At 38.4% G+C, this 12,309-nt stretch overlaps 1 protein-coding gene across 3 annotated transcripts in view; it reads left to right on the plus strand.

Annotated features, from left to right (window-relative positions):
• Positions 1-12,309, plus strand: part of LOC150085473 (uncharacterized) — a 620,530-nt gene that overhangs the window by 537,876 nt on the left and 70,345 nt on the right. For all 3 annotated transcript variants that reach the window (XM_090374054.1, XM_090374052.1, XM_090374053.1), the window contains exons 21-22: positions 3,584-3,677; positions 10,674-10,888. In XM_090374054.1, coding sequence (XP_090230180.1) covers positions 3,584-3,677; positions 10,674-10,888 — 309 coding nt within the window. The remainder of the gene's footprint in view (positions 1-3,583; positions 3,678-10,673; positions 10,889-12,309) is intronic.

The following is a 12,309-nucleotide window of genomic DNA, read 5'->3' on the forward strand; positions in this document are numbered from 1 at the left end:
TCTTCACTTTCTTGGTGATTCCCTTTTGACTCTCTCTCTCTCTCAGGGTAACTTGGGAATTTTTTTTTGGCTGGTGCAGCATAAGCTTCAGGCTTCCTTGCACCATATAGCTAATAATAATAATTAGTAAAGGCACTATGCAAGAAAGCAAGCTTATATAGCATCAGGCAAAAAAATAAAACCCATCTCATTTCATCCATCCACTCACTCCAAGTGTTTATCTAGTTCTACCTTGAATCTATTTCAGCTATCAACTTCTACAATGACAGATGGAAGTTTGTTCCAACAATCAACCACCCGCTCACTAAAGGCAAACTTCCACACATCTATCCAGCAACTGGATAGATGTATGGAATTCAAATTCCTCAATTTGAATTTATGCCTTCTCGAATGATTATTCTGAGCAAGAGGAAGAATCCCATCAGCATTGAGCTTGCTAAAACCATTCAAGGGTTAATACACCTCAATCAGATCACCTTGCGGGTGCCTGGTCTCTAGACACTGTAATTTTAAAAACTTAAGTCTTTCTTCGTAAAAGCAACCCTTTGTTCCCTTCACTAACCTTGTTGCCCTTCTCTGTACTCGTTCCAGCAGCTCTACATCATTCTTAAAATGAGGATTCCAGACCTGTATACAGTACTCAAGGTGTGGCCTACCATTACCTTATACAAGGGGATAATCACCTTCTTATCCCTGCTAGAAAAATTCCTGTATATCATTGACAAGACACAATGAGTTACTCTTGCAGACCGTTTTCACTACTAAAAAAACTTCATATCTGCCTGCACAATTATTCCCAGGTACTTTTCGTTCTCTACCACTGTCAGTGTAGTACCACACAGTTCATATGTTTCTCTGGAGTTACTGCTTATCCAAATATATATGATATCAAAATTATTCTTTGCATCCAGTTCCTTTGTGACCACATCATAGTATCCAATCAAATTGGCATATGCAGTACTTTACATTTCTCAATGTTAAACTTCAGTTGCCACCTCTCAGCCCATCTGCTCAACTTTTCTAGATTCTGTTGCAGCAGTGTACTGTCATTAGTGTCATTAACAACTCTGCCGACCTTTGTATCATCTGCAAACTTGGACATTGTCTGATATACCATCATCAATATCATTAATAAATACAGAAAACAATGGACCCAACACTGAACCCTGATGGAACTCCACTAATAACATTAGTCCAGGAAAGCTGTGTACATTGATTACCACTCTTTGTCTTCTCCCACTCAACCATCCCTTTATATTCTGCACCGGCCAAAGAAAAAAAAAAAAAAAATTCCCAAATTACCCTGAGAGAGAGAGAGAAGTAGAAAGGAATCACCAAGAAAGAGAAGAATGATGATATCCAGCTCAGGACCCTGGGTTTGCCAAGCCCATACTCACCAAATGTGAGCCCCTGGGGTTCATCCATAGCAGCAATTTGCCTCCAACGCCACACTGCTCCAATTTATGCAGCAGTCTTCCATGTGCAACGGTATCAAAAGCCTTTCTAAGATCCAAGTATATAATATCAAAGTTAGTTCTTTTGTGACTGCATCATAGTATCCAATCAAATTGGTCAGGCAAGACTTCCCCTTAACAAAACCATGCTGTGTCTGAGCTATAACTGAAGTCTTGTCTAGATGATCCTGCAGTGCTTCTTTAACCAGTGCCTTCATTAATTTTCCAGGAACAGAAGTTAAACTAACAGGTCTATAATTACTTGTGTCGCCCTTTGATCCTCCTTTGTGAATTGGGGTCACATTTGCACATCTCCAGTCTGCGGGTACCTCCCCTGAGTCCAAGGAAGCTCTGATAATTATGGCTGAGGGTTTGCTTACTTCCTTTGCTGCCTCCTTTAATATAACTGGATAGATCCCATCCACCCCAGGTGCCTTTCTTGTATTTATTTTCAACAATTTCTCCTCCACTTTACTCTCAGTTATTACAAGATTCTCTAGCTTACTTCCAGAGTTGAATACACCTCTGGCGTTCCCCTCACTGAATAACTCCTCATGTGTGAATGTCGATGAAAAATATTCATTTAGTTTGTTAGCTGCCTGAGCAGGATCATCAACAGTTGACCCATCGATATCAAGTGGACCAATCTGATTCATCCCCTTCCTTCTAGAGTTTACATAAGTAAAGAACTCTTTGCTGTTTTTTTCTTTGCATCCCTTGCCAAAGATTTCTCGTAATCTGCCTTCGCCTGCCTAACCTCCTTTGTAACTTGGTTAAAGATCAACTTGTATCCATCATAGGCTTCTGTGTCACGTGTTAATTTGTATGTATCCCATGCATTTTTTTTCTCTGCCATATGTCTCATTAGTTCATCTGACACCCACTTAGGCCTAAACCTTGAACAATATTTCTTAGTTGGTATGTAAAGCCTAGTAGCTTCCAAGATAAGTTCTTTGAATGCTTCCCATTTTGAATTTGCTGTTGGTAACATCATCAGGTGGTCCCACTGTATAGAATTTAAATACTGTCTCAGTCCATCGTAGTCGCCTTTACGAAAGCAATAACCCTTCCCTTTAGCCCTAATGGTAGTTACCTCTTTAAGTAAATCCCACTTCAGCACACTGTGATCACTGCCACCTAGTGGTTCATTTACCTGCAGATTCTTAATGCATGAAGAATCACTACTGATAATCAAATGAAGAGTATTACTCCCTCTAGTTGCCTCCCGAACATGCTGATGTATAAAACAATCATCCAGTAAATCCACAAAAGCCTTGCTAGTGTGTGAGTGACCAGCCCCCAAATTCCAGTCAATATCTGGGAAATTAAAATCCCCCATTATAAGACTCTCTGATTTACTGGCCCACTCTATTTCCCTGTACAATTTCTTATTATACTCATCAGAGTCATTAGGCCTATAGCCTATAAAGGGTTGCCCTTACGAAGAAAGGCATAAGTTCTGGAAAGCAAATTGCAGTGTCTGGAGATCATGCACCTGCGAGGTGATCTGATTGAGATGTATAAGGCCTTGAATGGTTTGAGCAAGCTCAATGCTGATTGGATTCCTCCTTTTGCTCAGATTTGGCACCTGAGGGGCCTAAATTCAAATTGAGGAAAGATAGTTATAAAATAGATGTGTGGAAATTTGACTTTAGCCAGTTGGTGGTTGATTGCTGGAACAAACTTCCATCTTTCTTGCATCATATGCCTCTGCTAACGGTAACACCAAATCTACAAGAATAACCCTTCATTTTAACAGGAAGTGAAAAAAAATTTAATTTTTTTTGCCAACCAGTGTTATTTTAGTTTGAACTTTTTCCAAATAGCATTTAAAAATTTTAAATGCTATTTGGAAATATTAATTGACATAGGTGGGTAAGAGATTCACTTTTGAGTTAGCCAAGAGAAAATTGAGTATATTGTAAAATGCATAAATCTAATATCACCACTCATTTTCTCGTCATTGCTCCAGCACTTCACCTGAAGGAGAAGTATAGTGCATATATTATTGTTTTATAACTGTCATATGCCTGAAGTTTTTGCTCTGAATTTATTTGAAATTAAGCACATGATTAATTTTTTGTAATGATGTAATGCATATTAACAACAATTTTATTTAAAAATTTTAGTTCAATATTCAAGTCCTACCTTCAGATAAATTAAATACAGCTGATACTTGCATTCAGATAGCTACAGTGACAGAAGAAAGGTCTATATGCTCAGGTATTAACTTTGTCATAACTTATTCTTAAATGCTGTAGTATGTATAAATATTAAATTTTTAATTTTTTTAGCAAAAAGCAATCCTCAATCTGGCATCTGTGTATATCAATTTTTCCCCATGAGTAATCTGGGATTATCAGTCCGTGCAACTTGCAGATTGGTATTCTGAACACACACACACACACACACACACACACACACACACACACACACACACACACACACACACACACACACACACACACACACACACACACACACCAGTTGTAATACTCTGGTACAATATGGCCTAATATACTGATTCACTATAAAAAAAAAAACAGCAGCCTCTATATCTTATTGAAATAGTGCATATATTATTGTTTTATAACTGTCACAGTTAGTAATATATACACCGATGAACCAAAAAATTATGACCGCCTACCTAATATGATGTTGGTCCTCAACAGGCAGCCAAAACAGCTCGTACCTGGTGAGGCATGTGGTACCGACACGTAACCAGCAGATCCTTTAATTCCTGTAAGGTCCATGGCTGAGACGCCACAGATCGGAGTTGTTGTTCCAACACAAACCACAGATGCTCGATGGGATTGATGTCTGTGGAATTTGGAGGCCAGGGAAATACCTGTAATTCTTCCTCATGTTCTGTGAACCAGTCTCGAACAATCTGGGCAGTGTGGAATGGTGCAATAACCCTTCCCTTTACCCCTAATGGTAGTTACCTCTTTCAGTAAATCCCACTTCAGCACACTGTGATCACTGCCACCTAATTCATTTACCTGCAGATTCTTAATGCATGAAGGATCACTACTGATAATCAAAGCCAGTGTAGAGTTGAAAAATGGCACCACCAGAGGGGAAGACCATTGCCATGAAAGGGTGTACCTGGTCAGCAGTGATGTTTAGGTAGTGGTAGACATCAGAGTGCCCGGCACATGGATGACTGCACCCAGGGTATCCCAGCAGAACATCGCCCAAAGCATGACACCAGTGCCACCGGCTTGTTTTGGTCCCATGGTGCATCCAGGTGCCATCACTTCCCCAGGTAAATGACGCACACATACCCACGTAATCGTCCACATGGTACCACAGGAAATGTGATTCATCGGACCAGGACAGACGACCTTCTTCCAATCACTCAAGGTCCAGTTTCGATGCTCGTCTGCCCATTGTATGCTCTGTCGCCAGTGAACCATGGTTATGGGCAATCGGAGTGGCCTGCGGCTACGCAACCTCATTTTCAGCAGGGTTTGACGTACTGTGTTTGACACATTACTCCCGTCACCAGCATTCCAGTTACCAGCGAGTTGTGCCACAGTTGCCCTTCTGTTGCCACGTACCATCCAGGAGAGCCTTCACTCACCTTGAACATCAATGACTGTGGTTGTCCAACACGTCACCAGCTGTTCATGGGTTCCCCCTCCTCAGGCCACTTTCGGTAAGTACTAACCATGGCTGACTGCAAGCATTCCACCAGCCGTGCCATTTTGGATATGCTCTGACCCGGTCATCTGGCCATTACAATTTGGCCTTTGTCAAACTTGCTTAAGTCCGCTGCCTTTCCCAGCTAAAGAACAAGAGTAACACTGATTAATGGAGCTCAGTATCAGGTATTTTTTATACCGTGTCCCGACCCGCACATGCGCCGTAGTTCATCTGCAGTTGCTTCAATTTGCATAATGACTCTTTGGTCATAATGTTTTGGCTCATCGGTGTATGTAACCTGATTAAACAGTTTTCTCCACTGTGTCTCAGCTTTCAAAAAACCTGTATTAAACCAGAGAATTTTCCTTCAATAAAAGATTATACAATATATTGTAAAGATCAAATCACAAACACCACAGTGCATGCAGTTCTTGTAAATTCATATGTACCTTCCAAACAATCCCTTCAAATACAACTTAAGATCAATTGTAGTACAAATTACAGTGAAATTATACATAGCAATTGTATCTCTATACAGGCCACAAATAAATCACAAATAATGAATCAGACAATCTGGCATCTCAAATCCCAGCACCTTTTTGCATACTGGGAGATTTATGTTTAGTTAAGGAATTTTATTTTTTAGTAAAAATATAACTAATTTAACTCAATGATTGTAACACTATCGTGCAACATATGTCTTGAGCTTGATAGCATAAGATATAACGTAAAACTTGATAGCATAATACGTATCACTGCTTAGTATTAGCTTAGTGGAGTATTGCTAATTAATCAATTAAATTTATTAATTTTCATTGTTAATCAATTGAATTGTATTTTAAAGGAACTCATTCCCCCAACTAGGGCAGCAAAGAAACTGGCACAAAGTAGCAGAAGTGCTGTGGGTCAAGGGATAACCAAACAGGACATTATCCAACATATCACAGCTTAACAAAATGTGCAACGTGAAATGTTTGCAGACTTTCTGGAACATGACATGATCCGGCTAAGGGGGATGTCTTTTTGTGTGTTCTAGATGCAGGGAGTATGAAGAAGTTAGGCGCCAACTCAGTGTTTTGATGGGCGTTTATGAGTGTTTGAAGGGTAGGGTAGATGCCCTCAAAGGAATTAAAATAGGAGCCTATCAAGCTCTCAGCTGCCCAACTCAATGCTAGAGCTCACACTTGTGTATCATGCAACACAGTGGCAATCTCCAAGGCAGAATGTGCTGATCTCAAAGGAGGTGATTATTGTCAGTGACTCTATTGGCAAGGAAATGAGAAATATGTTGAGCAATGAGGATTGGATGAAATAGAACTGGGGTATGTCTGCCAGGGAGCAAAAGGAGATGATGTTGTAGAGCAGATATCATCTCTTAAGGGCACAAAAGGTGATATTGTTATACATGTTAGCACTAATGATATTAAGAGTAGGAGATCTGAGGACTTACTTAACAAGTACATGGCAATGTTTGTAAAAAGTTGACAGTTAGGATTGAATTTGAAAGTGTCTACAATTCTGCACAACAGAAGGGAGTGTATGTTGAAGGCATACAATCTTATCAATCATTTCAGCCCTGGAGAGAAAGTGCAAGGCTCATGTAGTAGAATTTTTTTCAGTTTGGTCCATGCTTGTCAACAGGAGAGACTGTTATTAAAGGAATGGGATACACTTGAATAGAAGGGGTGTAAGAATATTTGTTGATGCTATCGAGGCAGTGATAGGTGATAGGCATTGTAGGAAAACTGCTAGCGTGGGGGATACACAGACTAATAACTTAACTATTAGTCTGTGTATAGTTGCAGGCAGAGGTGAAAGTGATTTTTGCACTGCTACTATTGGTACATGTAGCAGCCTGGAAAGCAAGGTTTGTGGGACTTCAGGCCCTGCTGTGGGTTATCATAGAACAAATAAATACATTGGTTGTGTTAGGTTAACTAAGAGTAAAAACATGTGCTTGTATACTTGCATGTACACTAATGCTATGAGCATTGTAAAAAAATTGATGTATTTGAAGTACTGATTAAGTCATCAAATAGAGACATTGTAGGAATAATGGGAACATAGTGTCACCCAGACTTAAGTGATGATGTATTTGAATATGGAGAGTGCAATGTATATAGGAGGGACAGTTAGGACAGGATAGGTGAGATGTTATTCTCTTAGTTAAAAGTATATTAAATCTGAGGCAATGCATCCAATTGACATGGATGACGATTGCAATGTTGAGTCAGTTTGGTGTGATATAAGCACTGGGAAAATAAAATTGAGTAGAGTATGTTATAGGCCTAATGACTGTGATGTGTATATCAAACAGCTATAAGTGAAATAGAATGGGCCAGTAAATTAGAATGTCTCATAATGAGGAATTTTAACTTTCCAGATGTTGACTGGAATTTGTGGGTTGATTACTCACAGACTAGCAAGACTTTTGTGGATTTCTTGATTCACTGTTTTTCACAGCAGCATGCTTTAGAGGCAACAAGGGAAGCAATACTCTGATGATGTATTGAAACTGAAACTAAACTTAATGCCACCGAATTAGCTGAAGCAGAAATTCTTCAGAGCTGTTGTTAGTGGGTTTTAGGGAACAAAAAAGTGGAGAACTATAAAGAGTTGATAGAATTGTTGCATAACTATCAAAAGTTAGGATGCCGAATATCACTGAAGATACACTTCCTACATTTGCACCTGGGCTTCTTTATGGACAATTTGGGATCTGTCAGTGACGAGCAGGGGGAACGATTCCACCAAGATATCCACACGATGGAACAGAGGTACCAAGGACAATGGGATCCAGCAATGATGGGTGACTATTGCTGGTTTCTGATTCTCTCTCTCTCTCTCTACCTCTCTTTTACTTGTTTTTTTAAGCTTGAATGTTTTCCTGTGAAGGGTCTTTCATCTATAAAGATCATTGTGAAGTACCTCTTCAGTACATCAACAAGAAAAGCTAGGTTATTTAAGACTTTTCCACACCCATTACACAAGGAACTGATCTGTTTCATTTTCTTCTTCTTTGTATTCGCATACATTAAAAAAAATCCTTATTCCCATTATTTGCTCTCTTAGACAGTGATTTTTCAAACTCAACCTTTGCCAACCTAACCTTTTGCATGATACTATTATAGATCAACTTGTAGCTGTTGTAGGCTTCAGTACTTTTAATTGCATTGTAACTTTCCCATGCCATCTTTTTTATATTCTGTTTGGCTGGCCACTTTGTATTCATCCACCTTTGCATCCTCTTTATGCTATATTTTTTTAATGGTGTGTGTGTGTGTGCGTGTGTGCGTGCGCGCGCTTGATATCAGCAAGCTGTTCAAACTGTGACATTCACAATCAATCAGCTGTGACACGTGAGTGAAGTGGTCAAGCCAGTTCCAACTTGGCACTGATGTTGACCTTTGTGTGCATGCATGCGAAGTGGGAACTGGCTTGACCACTTCACTTGTGTGTCACAGCTGATTAATTGTAGAATGTCACAGTTTGTGAACAGCTTGCTGACATGAAGTTCTTCTTTAAATTTGGGAAAAGTGCTACAGAGCCACTGCAATCATTACAGAAAGTTTATGGAGATGATGTTTTGAAGAAAACAGCAGTTTTTAAATGGTTTAATCAGTTTAAAAACAGACACGAAACACTGGAAGATCGGTGTTGCTGTGGACACCCTTCAACATCAAGAAACAACAAAAATGTTATGAAAGTGAAGTAAGTTTTGTGAAATGATAAGCGAATAACTACTGTTGAGATTGCTCATGAACTTGGACTGTCTGTAGGCTCAGTCGCACAAGTTTGGCAAGGTTTAGAGATGCATAGCACGTGTTCAAAGTTTGTTCCACACTTGCTGTCAGACAATTATGTAGACTACAGAAAAACCATTGCAAGTGATTTGCTCTAAAAATTTACGTAGAATCCAAGCTTCCTAAGAAAATTGGTCACTGGGATTGAGAGTTGGGTGTATGGCACTCAAAAATGTTCCCATTTCCCAAGAAGTCTCGTGCAACAAAATCCAATGTCAAAGTCATACTAATTGTTTTTTTCAATGACGAGGGCATAGTACACATGAATTTGTAATTTGGTGAGGAAAGGGGGGAGAACATGACTGCTGCTTACCATGTTGAGGTTTTGACATATTTGCATGAGAATGTGAGGTGAAGATGACTGAAAAATAACCATAACCGTGTGTGTGTGTGTGTGTGCGCGCACGCGCGCATGCACACACACACAGAAGGAAGGTGATTAGAGCCCAATGGCTCATTCAATAAACTTTTATAATAAAATTCTGGGAACTTTTTGTATATATGCATTCATAGCTTCTGTGACGTTAAGAACTCTTCCGTTGCTTTAAAGATGTTTTACAAATGTAATGTATTCAACTTTCATGTGCTAACTGCACAGTTGATAGAGGACATACCATGTAGCAGCATCTTAAATTGTTATAATTCCGCTTTCCTCAAATTAATGCCTATGCTTTTAACGTTAGCATTTGTAACCACTTCCTTCATTTTCCAACTAAGGAAGGCATGATCATTACTTGCTAATGGTTCCGATTCTGTAATGTCATCTTGTTCATGGGTAAAGATGCTCCAGGATATTTTTTCCCCTAGTATTATCTCTAACATGTTGTTACAAATAATAATCATCCAGTTTATTTAAAAATTTTCTCTCCCATGTTGAGTCCCCTCCCATTTGCTACTATCAGGAAGGAACAAAAATTGAAACCGCATGTAGTAAGATATTGATACTTGCTCACCCATTCCTTCTTTCATTTTACCCTTCAGCTCACCTATTTTACCCTTATTTCCACTTACCTCACACCAGGTTCTCTGACATGCTTAATTTTGAATCTAGGAAAGCTTTTGTTGTAGTAGTAGGAGTGGTAATGGAGGCATGTGATGCAAGAAAGCAAGCGTATAAGCTTATGTAGCATCAGCCAATAAAAAGGGGGGGAAAACAAATTTAACACATCCATTCCCTCTAAATGTTTGTCCAGTTCCTCCTTCAATTTATTTAAGATATAAACTTCCATGACAGATGGAAGTTTGTTCCAGCAATTAACCACCTGCTGGCTAAAGGCAAATTTCCTCACAGCTATTTTATTTGAATTTATGCTCCCTCAGATTCCTAATCTGAACAAGCATAAGAATCCCATCAGAAAATTCAGCGTGCTCAATCCATTCAAGGCCTTATACACCTCAATCAGATCACCTCGCAGGTGCCTAGTCTCCAGCCACTGCTATTTGCAGAACTTAAGACTTTCTTGGTAAGAGGATCCCTTCATTCCCTTCACCAATCTTTTTGCCCTTCTCTGTACACACTCAAACAACTCAACATCCTTCCTAAAATGTATTTTATTTTGTTTTATCAAAAGAAGAGAGCACAGTGAGCAGGGGGCGAAGTCCCCTAGTATTGATTAAATTAAAATTTTCAGAATTTTGAGATCTAAAAAAAATATAAATTATTTTAAATTAATTTCAATAGCTGTTAATTTAAATTAATTAATGCTATTGCTGCTCATTAATTTAAGCAATTTTAATAATTCTTTTTCTACCCATGTGGAAAATACAGGAAATGAGGTAACTTCACCCAGTCTGAAGACAGAATTAATTTCAGATGAAGTAACTTTGACCAATATGGATCACATGGCTTCTGATAATGAATCTTTTGAAGGTGATCAACCTTTTCCTGAGAATGAAAATGGGGCAGATGATAATGATGATAGTCATTCCATTGGAGAAAAGTGTGAAGATTCACCACCAGATGATTCTGATGATGATGAACTGGTATAGTTTCCTTTGTACTTTTCTATGTCTAATACAATTTTTTTTTAAAAATTTATATAATTTTTGTCAGTCTCCCAGAGAAGCCAGTATTGATAAAATTCACGTTGTGATATTTGATGGTCTGTTGATAATTAAACTTGGGGAAAATTAAAAATTCTAATGTATATGTTAAATTAATTTTTACCAGGATATTGAAGTAACAAAGTAAAAAAGTGTAAGAGATGATAAATTAATGGGTCACTCCCTGAGTTATGAACACCTAGTTTACAAACACCGTGCAAGTGAGCAAAGCTTCATGAACTAAACAATATAACCACTCCCTGGCTTATGTAATACTCAACTTACGGAAATTTGACTTTACGTAAGTTTTGGTCAGTTAGTGCAAACTTAAAAAAATTGTGGATATGTATTTTGCATCCCGTAGGAATAAATATCGTGAAAATATCGTAATGTGAACCCAATAACACATTGTTTTTTTGGTAATTCGTTCCAAAAATTAGAAATTGAAAATTTCACTATATAACTAAGCTATTTATCTCTCTAAAAGTCATTTTTATAATGGAAATTGCACTACACTTTCATCATTATCATATGTTCCGTTATAAGAATCAGTTTTGAATGGCTTTGTTGATATTTTTCCAAAACACATTTCTGGAGGTCACAACCATAAAACAATAAAAGAAATTTGCACTTTCCAGTTTATTGTGCTTTTCTGTTAGCGCAATCTATTATAAACAGGTAGTAAACTCGATCTTATTGCATTTGCAATAATACCGATAACTGGAATTTTGTGGGTTTTACATTACAGTATTATGGTGAAATGAGTTCCCCTTCACTGAAATCTTCAATCATATAAAAAACATAAATAAATTTTCAGAATCTTCTCTTCATTCCTATTTTCTTATTGCAATGGTGAAGGGAAAGGGACCAACAGAAAGTGCAAGTTTTGACAATGCTAGGAAACGAAACAAAATTGATTTAGAAATGAAGATGATTAATTAAGAAGTACAAAGCAGGACAAAATTTTTCATCTGTTGCACAGAATTAGGTCTCGCTGCTTCAACAGTGAATATTATTTTAAGGGACAGTGCACATATAACCCCAGGGGCCCACATCTGGTGACTATGGGCTTGGCACACCCAGGGTCCTGAGCTGGATATCATCATAACCCCGGGGGCTCACATCTGGTGAGTATGGGCTTGGCACACCCAGGGTCCTGAGCTGGATATCATCATTCTTCTCTTTCTTGGTGATTCCCTTCTACTTTTGACTCTCTCTCTCTCTCTCTCTCTCTCTCTCAAGGTAACTCGGGAACTTTTTTTTTTCCTGGTGCAGCATAAGCCTTAGGCTTCCTTGCATCATATTAATAATAATAATAATCATTCTTCTCTTTCTTGGTGATTCCCTTCTACTTCTGACTC

This window comes from Mastigoproctus giganteus, chromosome 5 (genome assembly GCF_048544385.1).
Source record: "Mastigoproctus giganteus isolate SK-2022 chromosome 5, ASM4854438v1, whole genome shotgun sequence".
Taxonomy (NCBI): domain Eukaryota; kingdom Metazoa; phylum Arthropoda; class Arachnida; order Uropygi; family Thelyphonidae; genus Mastigoproctus; species Mastigoproctus giganteus.